General features: G+C 38.8%; 1 protein-coding gene across 3 annotated transcripts in view; it reads left to right on the forward strand.

Moving 5' to 3' along the window:
• TEKT3 (tektin 3) overlaps positions 1-12,388 on the forward strand; it is a 35,740-nt gene that overhangs the window by 1,309 nt on the left and 22,043 nt on the right. For 2 of the 3 annotated variants that reach the window (XM_040453154.1, XM_040453152.1), the window contains exons 2-3: positions 8,418-9,023; positions 12,106-12,189. In XM_040453154.1, coding sequence (XP_040309088.1) covers positions 8,445-9,023; positions 12,106-12,189 — 663 coding nt within the window. In that variant the 5' untranslated portion in view covers positions 8,418-8,444. Of the gene's footprint in view, positions 1-6,845; positions 6,989-8,417; positions 9,024-12,105; positions 12,190-12,388 lie in introns of those variants that run through there. The other variant, XM_040453155.1, reaches the window with a different exon arrangement.

Raw genomic sequence — 12,388 nt, forward strand, 5'->3', positions numbered from 1 at the left:
GTTTATATAATGGTGTCATGCTTTACATGCTCTAGGTCATGCATTTTAACTGCCCTGTGATAATGCTTTATGAACTTCCTACTGATGATGTGTGCATACTCCTGTTGATAGACTTTTTGACCGTTTGCTTTTAAAAATTGTTAGAAACATATTCTGGTACGTTCTAATTGCATACACACTCAACTTTCTCTAGGTATATATGAAAAAGTTGAATTGCTGAATAGGGAAGGTGCCTTTTCTTTTCTTTTTTCTTTTTGTTAAAGTATGTTTTTATTTATGTTGAGAGAGAGAGAGACAGGGAGTGAGTGGGGGAAGGGCAGAGAGAGAGAGAGGGAGACAGAATCCCAAGCAGGCTCCAGGCTGACAGTGCAGAGCCTGATGTGAGGCTTGAACTCACCAACTGTGAGATCATGACCTGAGCCGAAATCAAAAGTTGGACCCTTTAACTGGCTGAGCCACCCAGGCCCCAGGGGAAAGCGCTTTTTCAACTTTACTAGAGACTGCCCCATAGCTCTCCAGTGTATGCTCACGTATATTTCCACTCTCGGTGACGGGAGTGCCTTATTCAACATTTTTTTTTTTTTGGAAGAAAGAGATTATTTCGCTTTTCCTGCCTTCTTGTTTAACATCTGCTTAAAAAGAAACTGCTTTAATGCTGAAATCTGATACAATTTTTAAAAATTCTGCTGCTCATTAATGTATTGGGGGCAGTGTTTTCTTTGTGTTCCAGTTTGAAACTGGCAGTCATGAGATGGCTATGACCAAGGGGGCTAAGGGGGACTGTATGTGATTATTTCAAGCCTATCTTGGTCACTGATCTGAGGCAGAGTGTGAAGCAAGTCATGTACACCCACTCTACTTGTCATATCTTCTGCAGAAGATGATCTACAGGTTTTTATACCTTAAAATATTTGAGTTTAAAGTCTTCCCTAAATATGCTAATAAAATATGTTTATCCAACCGAAGGTCATCTTTTGGATTGTCAGCGGAGCCTCCCAGTACTTAACAATCTTTGTGTGATTGATTGTATTTTTGGCATGTTAATATTTATAGAAGACAATTATAGCATTTTTTCCCCAGTAGGTAAATAACTATTGCCTCCACATTAAATAAATATAGTCAAACACTGTATTTGACTTCATTTCTTAAAATGTTTTTCGGTCATGCCTAAAAGTATAATAAAAAAAAAACAATCGCATAATTTAGGGTCTGAATTTTTCCACAGCTATTTTCGGTCATTTTTCCAAAGAATTTGCTCGGTTTACTTGCAAATAGGAGACATTTATAGCATCAGCTGATTATCTTAGTATGTGCTGCACGAGCCCTGTTAAGATGTGCCTGAGTTAGAATTTAGAGATTTAAATGTTGTCAAAGGCACATCATCAAAGTAAGCTATAGGCTTTTTAAAAACTGAGGTATTATTCCCTCCTTAAAAGTTTGGTAGAATCCATCAACAAATCCATCTAGGTATGAGGTTTTCTTTGAGGAAAGATTTTAAACTATAGATGGAGTTCCTTTGACTACCAGAGGGCTATTCAGGTGATCAGTTTCCTCTTTAGTCAGTTTTGGTTGTTTGTATGTTTAAAGAATTTTGTCCATTTCATCTCTGTTGCCAAATTCCTTGGCATAAAGTTGTTAGTAACGTTGCTTTATTAATGGTCTAATGTGGGCAGCGTGTATGGCAATACCTCTTTTTCATTCTTGATATTGGTAAGTTTTCATCTCTTTTTATCCTGATCAGTCTGGTGAGAGGTTTATCCATTTTATTGTTAGAATTTCACTGCTTTTGTTTTTCTGTTTGTCTGTTTTCTAGTTCATTGATTGTTCTCTTCTTATTATTTCTTTCCTTCTACTTTGGCTTTACTTTGCTTCCATCCTCCCCACCCCACTATTAAGAATAAAGTGGAGAGCACTGATTTTAGCTAATTCTTATTTTCTAGAATAATCACTGAAAAATCACTAAACACTGTTTAAGCCGAATCTCACAATTTTGACGTGCTCTGTTTTTATTCTCATTCAGTTCAAAATATTTTCTAGTTCCCCATGTGATTTCTTCACTGACCTAGAGGATAAGTAGAAGTGTGTTAATTTCCTACGATTTGAGAAATTTCCAAATATCTTTCTATTCTGGATTTCTAATTTAGTTTGATATGGTCAGAGAACATATTCTGTATCATTTCAGTATTTTATGTTTATTGAGAACTTGTTCAATGGTCAGTATATGGTCTACCTTAGCGAATATTCTGTGCAGTTGGATATAGTATGTAATCTGCTGTTTAAAGATATTTTTTCTTTCAGTTTTACTGAGCCAAATTGAAATAAATATAGCACTATATAAGTTTAAGGTATACAGCATAATGTCTTAACTTACATGTGTTGTGAAATGATTACCACAATATTTGGTTAATATCTATCATCTCATATAGATACAAAGAACCTGCTGCTTTGAATGGTGTGTTCTATAGAGGCAAATTATGTCCAGTTAGTTATACGGTCCAAATAACTTATTTATCAACCAATTTTCTATTTTTTCTAACAATTACTAACAGTTGAGTGTTGAAATATCTGACCATAGCTGTGGATCTATTTCTCATTTTAGTTCTGCCAGTTTTTGCTTTATGTGTTTAAAATTTTATTGATGGTTGCGTAGACATTGAAGATCGTTACATCTCTTTGATTAATTCTTTTCTCCTTATTTCTCTCTTTATTTGTGATAATATTTACTGTTCTGAAGTCTGCTTGGTTTGTTATTAATATAGCCACTTCAGAATTCTTTTGATTTGTGTTTACATTGCATCTTTTTCTATACTTTTATTTTTAACTTATCTGTGTTTTATATTTAAAGTGGTTTTTTTTTTGAGAAAGCATATAGTTCAATATTTCTTGATAAAAACCAGCTTAAGAATCTGTGCCTTTTAATTTGATTGTTTAAACTATTTATTGTGAATATAATTATCAGTGTGGTGGGGTTTTTTTTGCTTACCATCTTGCTATTTGTTTTCTCTTTGTCTTATTTTTGTCTCTTTTCTCTTGGATTAATTATGCATCTTTTTAAGTCTTCCATTTCCCCCCATCCTATTAGCTGATTAGTTTTAACTCTGTTCTATTTCTTTCTTAGAGAGTGTTCCAGGTCAGGACCCCTTTATACTCAAATAACCTCATGGTGAGGACCTCAAAGAGCTTTAGTTTATGTGTATCGCACCTATTTATATTTACTATATTAGAAATTAAATTGAAAAGTTAAAAATATTATTTTTTAAAAAATAAGTATACAACTCATTATAGAGTAACGTAAATAATATGTTTTATTAAAAAGCTATGTTTCTGGAACAAAGATCATCTGGTGAGAAGAGTAACATTGTTTTACATTTTTGGCAAAGTTCTTTGATCTCTGTCTTAGAAGCTGGGTTCTCCTGTCTACTGTATTCAGTCTGTTGTGATATCACATATCACATCACTTCTGGAAAACTCCATTGTAAATCTTGTGAGAGAATGAGAGTGAAAAAAGAAAATAACACCTGAGTATTTACTATGAAAACAATTTTGACCTTGTCATCCCTGAGAAAGTTTCAAGCAAGTCTGTGGGTTCTTGGGTCATATCTTGGGAACTGATGCTCTAAATTTTACAATCTGTATCTTAAACTTGTTGAAGTACATGTTTAAAGAACATTATTCCATTTTAGTTATGACCCTTGCATTAAGACATTTCCATTTCAGCTCTCCATCATTTGTGCTATTATGACCACATAATTTACTTCTATTTTTGTTATAAACCCCACAGTAATTTTTTGTTATTTCACTTTACACAACCATCTTTTAAAGAAATTTAAAAGTTACAAAAGGATATCTTTTATATTAGCACACATACTTACCATTTCCGATACTTTATTTCTTTGTGTAGATCCAAGTCTCTATCTGGTATCATTTCCTTTTGCCTGAGGAATTTCTTTTAACAGTTCTTTTGGTGCAGTTCTGCTGATGATCAATGCCCTTGGCTTTTGTTTTCATGGAAAAATTTTATTCCACCTTCATCTTTGAAGGATGCTTTCACTGGATATACAGTTGTAGGCCTACACTTTCTCCCAGCCACTTAAAGATGTTGTTCGATTGTCTTCTGGCTTGCATAGTTTTTTTTTTTTTTAATTTTTTTCAACGTTTATTTATTTTTGGGACAGAGAGAGACAGAGCATGAACGGGGGAGGGGCAGAGAGAGAGGGAGACACAGAATCGGAAACAGGCTCCAGGCTCTGAGCCATCAGCCCAGAGCCCGACGCGGGGCTCGAACTCACGGACCGCGAGATCGTGACCTGGCTGAAGTCGGACGCTCAACCGACTGCGCCACCCAGGCGCCCCATGGCTTGCATAGTTTTTGACAAGAATTTTGCACTAATGCTTACCTTTGTTCATGTCTTTGTAGTGTGTCTTTTTGCTCTGATTCGAGTTTTTCTCTTTATTGCTGATTTTCAGCAATTTGATTATGATGATCTTTGAGGTGATGGTGGGTGTGGCGATTATGATGGTAGTGTTGTGTGTGCATCTGTGTGCATGTGTATAGGGTGTGTTTACCCTCTTGGAGTGTTTAGAGCTTCTCAGACCTGGGAATTTATAGTTTTCATCAAATTTGGAAAATATACAGCCATTATTTCTTCAAATATTTTTTCTGTCTCCCCTTTCTATATGGCATTCCCAAGTACATGATTTAGTCTAACACTTGATGATATGCCTATGTTCCCGAAGATTCTCTCTCTCTCTCTTTTAAGTTAAAAAAGCCTGTATTTTGGTTTGATTAGATTTGAACTCACTAACTAGACTATGTCTAATTTGCTGGTAATCCCATCTAGTGGAATTTTTCAAGTATATACTGTATAAGAACGTATTTTATGTTTTATTCCTAAAGTTACATTTGGTTCTTTTAAAAATCCTCCAAGTCTCTCTTCATTATGTTCTTGTTTTCCTTTAACTACTTCCATGTTGTTTGCTTGTTCTACCACATCTTTCCTGTTCACTGATTTTTTTTTTCCTAATCATATGTCACATTTTTCTGCTACTTGCCATGTTTGGTAATTTTGATTCAATGCTGGACATTGTTATGTTACATACATGAATGTCTTGATGTCATCAGGCAATCAATTACTTGCAGATTAATTCGATCCCTTTGAGGCCTCTTTTTAAGCTTTGCTAGAATGACTCGTCAGTACTTTCATTCCAGAGATGGGTCAGCCTCATCTCTAATGTGTGACTCCTCGGGGTCTCCATGGAATGCTCCAGATTATCATCAACAACTCTCCACTCTGATTGGTCTGAGTTCAAAATGTCTCTCCACCCTCTGTGATCTCTAGAAATTGTTCAGTAACAACCCTGGCATCCTTCTTTGCCAAAGTTTGTGGAGCGTCCCTTGATGTATGTACAGCCTGTTGCTCAGCAAAAACTCAAGCAGATGCCTACATAGACTTAGGGAGCTTGACTTATTCTGGAATCCTGCTTTACAACTTCCAGCTGTGTCAGCTTCTCAAAGTTCTGATCTCCTCCTCGACTCACACATGTTGACAGGTTCTGATCCGTTTTCATCTGTTTTTCCCATAATCTGGAAGCTGCCTCCAGGCAGAATGCCAGGACAATCAGAAGGCTTGCCTTATTTGTTTCTCTTCTCTCAGGAATCAGAGTCTCGTGCTGCTTATTGTCCAGTATCTGAAAACAGGTGTTTCATATATTTGCTCTAGTTTTTTAGATGTAAGAGCCTAAGTCTAGTCTTCATTACTCTATCATGGTTGGAGGCGAAAGTCTATTTTGAATTTTTAAATATTGCTTAGGCCATGACACTCTCAGTTTCTTTGACCAATAATGACTCGAAATAGAAGATGTTGCCATGCTGTCATCTTTTGGTTGGTCCTCCTGAATGACTTTTGAGATGGCTGACTGTAGCTAGAACTTCTGTTGTGTGACTGTATAGAACATTGTGTATCATGTAGAATATTGTGTCTCTGTGTGAAACTTACTGCCACCCACGAGGAGCTCTACATCCGTGAACATTAAACAACTGAGCTTTATGCATCAGATTCCAGATTTTTAAATTACGTCCCATCCCTAATTTAAAAATATAGCACTGGAAACTTTTGTAAACTGTATTGAATTTCTTCATCCGTACGTCTCCTCTGGGTTATGAACCGCAGCATTTCAAAAATCACCACTCAGAGTAGATGACTCATGGTTTGACAAACATGGGTTTAGATGCCTCAGGACCTCAATGTAATAGGTGCTGGGCAAACATATGTGGTAATTCTACTCTTGGAATTCCTCGGTTGAAGGACCAAGGGAGTCGCTAGCTTTTCTTGTCAAGAATTAAGAAAATCCAAGTAAGAGGGGTCCAGTGCCTGCTTGAAGCTTCTTGCTGAAGGAAAGATGACAAGATTATTTCTAGATTTGACTGGAGAAGAGTTTAGAACTGAAAGTAGCCATGGGGACCCGAAGGGCTCGAGTTGCTCTGAATTTGCTCTTCCGAAAAACAGCGTTTAGCTTTCAAACGGAGGTGAAGAGATGTGACTGATTATTAAGGTTTCTTTTTCACCATCATGCTTCTAGGTTTGGCCAGTACAAGGTGTTTGGGCACTGAGGGAGGGAAGAATTGGGAAAAAGTCAGGAAGGTAGGGTTGTGTGGGCCACCACCACTGGCAGTGGGCAGCTGTTTCACCACATGTGGAACAAGTACATTTTGATTTGACCACAATTCTACAAATAGATAATTTTGTGGTTTGGGGGCCAAAGGCCTCAAGACTAGCTATTGAAATAATCATCAAATATTTTTTTTTTCCCAAGACAGGTATGGAATTGAATCTGATTTATTTTTCCTTTTTAGTAAATGGGTCCATAGACACTGACCCCCAAGTAGAATGACATTTAGATGCTGGAAAGTATGTCACAGACTACGGCATCTTGCCTTTCTGGACTAATAACGATCAAAAGTTCCAAACAATAGAATACTTTTCAAGGGGTAAGCAGGAGGAAGTGGAGCTCTATGTTCTAACAGGGAGAGAAGTCAGAAACATATATTTTTAAACATGTGTGCTCTAAATGATACATAAAATGATTAAGGTAATTCAATATTTGTATTTAAAAAGCTGTGTTCAGCATCGGGCTCTGGGCTGATGGCTCAGAGCCTGGAACCTGCTTCCGATTCTGTGTCTCCCTCTCTCTCTGCCCCTCGCCCGTTCATGCTCTGTCTCTCTCTGTCTCAAAAATAAATAAACGTTAAAAAAAAATTTAAAAAGCTCTGTTCGTATGTACAAATGGGATATAAGTAGATGCAGCTTTAAAGTAGCTTTAAAAACGATGCAGATGGTGGGGCGCCTGGGTGGCTCGGTCAGTTAAGCATCTGACTTCAGCTCAGGTCATGATCTCGCCGTCCGTGAGTTCGAGCCCCGCGTCGGGCTCTGTGCTGACAGCTCAGAGCCTGGAGCCTGCTTCTGATTCTCTGTTTCCTTCTCTCTCTCTGCCCCTCCCCTGCTCACGCGCTCTCTCTCTCTCTCTCTCTCTCAAAAATAAACATTAAAAAAAATGATACATATGTTGGCATATGAATAGGAAAAATCTGGAAAGAAACAACTATTAATGAACCATTCAATGTCCACTTGGGGGGATGGATGGATATTTATCTTTTACTTTATATACTCTTTTGTATTGGTAGTTGAAAAAGCTAACATTTATCGAACATTGAATTTGTGCCCAGAACTGTGCTAAGCAATCCAAATACTTAACCATTGTCTTGCTTGGTCTTCACAATTGCCCTAGAATGTCTATACTGGAGGTGCCTTGAGGTGGCATGTCGCCAGGAAAAGGGAGCTAGGCACCTGCCTTGAGCTGTGTTTGCAAAGCAAGCACACGGTTGTTACCCAAACAACCAAGGATCGCTTGGTGTGGGGGATTCTGCCAGGCAACCCCTTTTTATTAACACCTCTCCTAACAGTCCAGAGAATGAAGCGCTATTATTATTCCCAATTTAGAGATGAGGAAATTGAGGCACGAGAGTTTAAGTAACTTGCCCAGTGCCTCACAGCTAGCAAATAGCAGAGCCAAGATTTGAATCCCTGTCTGTCAAAATGCGTATTTCAGGCTCTTCATGTAGATTTGTTACGAGATAATAACAAATGTAAATCATAATTAAAACAAAAATTCAGCAACTCAGATGGCTCATCTAAAAACTGTGATGTTAGTATATTCGAGAAACAGAGATGGGAAAAAAATCCTTTTGGAGCATATTATCGCCAGTAAAGGTGGCTGTCGAATTAGAACAGACACCTAATATGTTAGGGAGCACTGCTACTAAAACTAAGTCAAATGTGGCTTTTAATTTTTAAATTTTCACCAAAGATGAATTTATGTGACTGTCTATTTTTTTTTTACCCCCCCCCCCCCTTAAACAGGAGAGATTTACAAACTGTCTGAGCATCATGGAGCCTCTAGGTTCTACGTTAACGGCAACTTACGCCCACCCTAAACCAACACCAACCAATTTTCTACCAGCCGTCGGTACTCTGGCATCCAGCTACAGGGACCGCTTCCCCCACAACAATGTGACCCATCCCTTGAGCCTTCCTTGGAGGCCAAGCACGTACTACAAAGTAGCCTCCAACTCACCAACCTTGGGCCCATACTGCACCAGATCTCAGAAGGTGTGCGACAATACCACGCTTCCCTTTGTTTCCAACCGAACCACTCTCTTCACAAGGTATACTCTCGATGACTGGTATAGGTCCAATCTAACCAACTATCTCGAATCTGACACTTCCCGACATAATTCCGAGAGGCTAAGGGTAGATACGTCTCGCCTGATTCAAGACAAGTATCAACACACAAGAAAAACTCAGGCAGACTCCACGCAAAATTTGGGAGAACGAGTCAATGACATAGGATTTTGGAAATCTGAGATCACTCATGAGTTGGACGCAATGATTGGAGAGACAAATGCACTCACCGATGTTAAGAAAAAATTGGAGAGGGCCTTGATGGAGACAGAAGCCCCTCTTCAGGTAAATATAAGACCTTTTGATGAAAAAACACTATGTATTTATATGATTGTAACCCATTGGTTGAATTACTGAGGTTATTACCTATTATGTTTTCCTTCACCTGTAGAAGCCAACCTCCTATCAATGCATCTGTAATTAATTTCACCATTGGTAAAACCGTTATGAGTTTCATACAGAACAGCCATTTAAATAGAAAGAATTCTGAATGCAAAGCAAAGGAAGCTAACTAGAGACATATTCTTTTTTTTTTTTTTTTTTTAATTTTTGAGGGAGAGAGAGTGAACGTGAGCAGGGGAGGGGCAGACAGAGGGAGACAGAGAATCCCAAGCAGGCTCTACACCATCAGTGCAGAGCCCTACTCAAGACTCAAACTCATGAACCATGAGATCATGACCTGAGCCGAAATCAAGAGTCGGCGCGTAACCGACTGAGCCACCCAGGCGCCCTGAGGGACATTCTTAAGACACACAACGTTTTATGGTGAGAATGCCATCTTCCCATCTATTAAATAGGCTGCTTGGTCTTTGCTGTCCCATTATTTGAGGAAAAAAAGCACCGTTCTTTCAATCTGTCTCGTGAAAGGCCTCCCGTGAGTATGCTGATTCCTTTTGAGGGTACAGTGGAAAATGTTCAAGGAGACCATCTTAGGAGATAGAATGAGTTTGACTGAATAGAGAAATGGGCCTGAGGTCAAACCAGTTCTGGTGATTGTGGGGGCAGCATTTTAATTTGTTGCTGGCCTCTGGTTACCTCTCACCCCCGAATGTGTGATGGGGGGGGGCCTTCCAAGCTCATTCTATGCCCCCCCCCAACCATTGAAAGAAGACATTCTGTATTTGAAGATGCGTAAGTTACAGAAATTATTTCTGGAGGTGTATATATACTGATGAAGCTAACACCATTTTTCTTCACGCTTGTATGACTCATTTCCCATGTGATGAGCATTTGCAGGAGGTCTTCGTTATGACATCTGTGGCAGAAGGGTTTAGAGAATTAAGGAGCCAGAAGTCTAGTGGGTTGAAGAATTTGTTGGAGACCTCTTGCCCCCCCTCCCCGGTACCCCCACCAAACACAAGTACGCACAAACACGCACCACCACCAGAAATCCCAAGAAAGAGTGACGGTGCACGAACGGTGTCCTTTTAAATTCACTTGTCATGAAATGTTTTTTGAAGATCGGAAGCCCTTCCATACTTTCTTCACCCTCTGGCTCATTGTGAGGATTCCTGGTCTGTTCTGCATCCCACCTGACCTTCAGAGTATCCTTGAAGTGACAGCCACTTATGCTCTGAATTTCCAGAGCACATTCAGTTTCTTCCTTTCAGTAGTAATCCTTTCAGTGAGATGGGCCTAATTTGAATATTTTTTTTTATACAAGTTTTGTCCGGATGTTCCTGTGTGCTAGAACATTTACTATCAGCACAGTGTGAGAAGGTCTTGATTAAGATTAGTGTTTGCTGGGCGTCCGACTTGGGCTCACGTCATGATCTCACAGTTCGTGGGTTCGAGCCCCATGTCGGGCTCTGTGCTGACAGCTCAGAGCCTGGAGCCTGCCTCAGATTCTGGGTCTCCCTCTCTCTCTGCCCCTCCCCTGCTCGTGCTCTCTGTCCCTCTCTCAAAAATAAAAAACATTAAGAAAAATTTAAGATTAGAGTTAGTCACATGAACAGGTACATCTCAGAAGGGAAAACACAGATGATCAACTAATATGAGCAAAAAAGTTGGGGCGCCTGGGTGGCTCAGTCGGTTGGGTGTCCGACTTCGGCTCAGGTCATGATCTCACAGTCCGTGAGTTCGAGCCCCGCGTCAGGCTCTGTGCTGACAGCTCCCTAATAGACTGTGGGTTAGTAGAAACTTACGAAAAGCAGGTTAGTGATACACATTAGAGTCATCAGCGTTCCTCTCAACCCCTTAATCCGTCTTCTAGTAAATGTGACTTTTCCTATTAAAAATATACATTCACTGAAAGATTTTGTTCAGTGACACTATGTCCAGATTACAGTATACATGCTATTATATTTTATGCTTAAAAGATTAAGATTATACAGTTGTTCCATGTCAAGAAATAGTCTTTGGAAAAGAGTATTTTAACATTTACATAATGTTCTTTCATACATAATTTATTGTTAGCAATCCAAGCTGTTTTCCACTGGAGTCATTAACCTACTTTGTCTCGAAGAATATTTTATGACCGGAGCCTACCATTTAATGTCAATCCTAAAAAGCATACTCTAAAATTGTAAGGACATTATAACCTTTTTTAAAAAATTGTTTTTAAACTTTTATTCAGTTTTCAGAGACAGAGAGAGACAGACTGTGAACGGGGGAGGGGCAGAAAGAGAGGGAGACAGAATCCGAAGCAGGCTCCAGGCTCCGAGCTGTCAGCTCAGAGCCCGATGCGGGGCTCGAACTCACAAGTGATGAGATTGTGACCTGAGCCGAAGTCGGTGCTTAACCGACGGAGCCACCCAGGTGCCTCATAACCTTTTTTTTTTTTTTAATTAAAAACAACAAATGAAACAGTGATAGGATATAGCTAGACCATTTTCTACTTTTCTATATTTTTTCTCTTTAATGGACAAGGCACGTTATTTTCGTAATTAGGAAACAATAAATGGAACTTGAAAAATAATCATTAAGATTTTTGGCTACACAAATATTTTGGCATCTTTAAAGGTAATAATTTGTTTCTTCCTCACCCTCCGTCGAAAATACGTGGAAATAATATCTTGAAAACTATGTTTCAGGTTGTCGAACTATTTCTGTAGAAGACTTAATGCTAAGTAGTTTTCTCAGATGCTACTTTGTGGGAATCACGTAAATGTCATGTGCTTTATTTTGTCAACTTTCCAAATTAGAGTTTTTTTCACACTGATGTGAAGAGCTACCTCTATCTCTTAACTAGCAGTAGGGAGTTTCTTAGTTGTCATGGTGGGTCTCATACTAGATTTCCAAGAAAATGGCTTGAAAAATTGGTATTGGGAGTATCCACTGACTTGTTTTAGAAATAGGTCCTTAGAGCTGCTGGTCACTGATTTTAGTCAGTTTGGATTAGTGCTTTCTGTTCTTCGTGTATCTGTAGGTAGCCCGAGAATGTCTATTTCATCGAGAGAAGAGAATGAGAATTGATCTGGTTCATGACGATGTGGAAACCCAGCTACTGACGGTAAATATGGGGGAAATGCACCAGTGAGGAGAAATATAGTTGTAAACATGTCCTCGATGTATAGAAACAAACAAAAAATGATATTACATGAAGCCATTTATAAGAAGTCATGGTATCCAAATGTTTATAGCATTTACAAAAGACACCTTTTTTTCTTTGGTTATACATGTAATAGATGTTCATTATATGTTCATTAGAT

The sequence above is a fragment of the Herpailurus yagouaroundi genome, unplaced genomic scaffold, assembly GCF_014898765.1.
Source record: "Herpailurus yagouaroundi ecotype Mexico unplaced genomic scaffold, PumYag 208, whole genome shotgun sequence".
NCBI classification, from domain to species: Eukaryota; Metazoa; Chordata; class Mammalia; order Carnivora; family Felidae; genus Herpailurus; species Herpailurus yagouaroundi.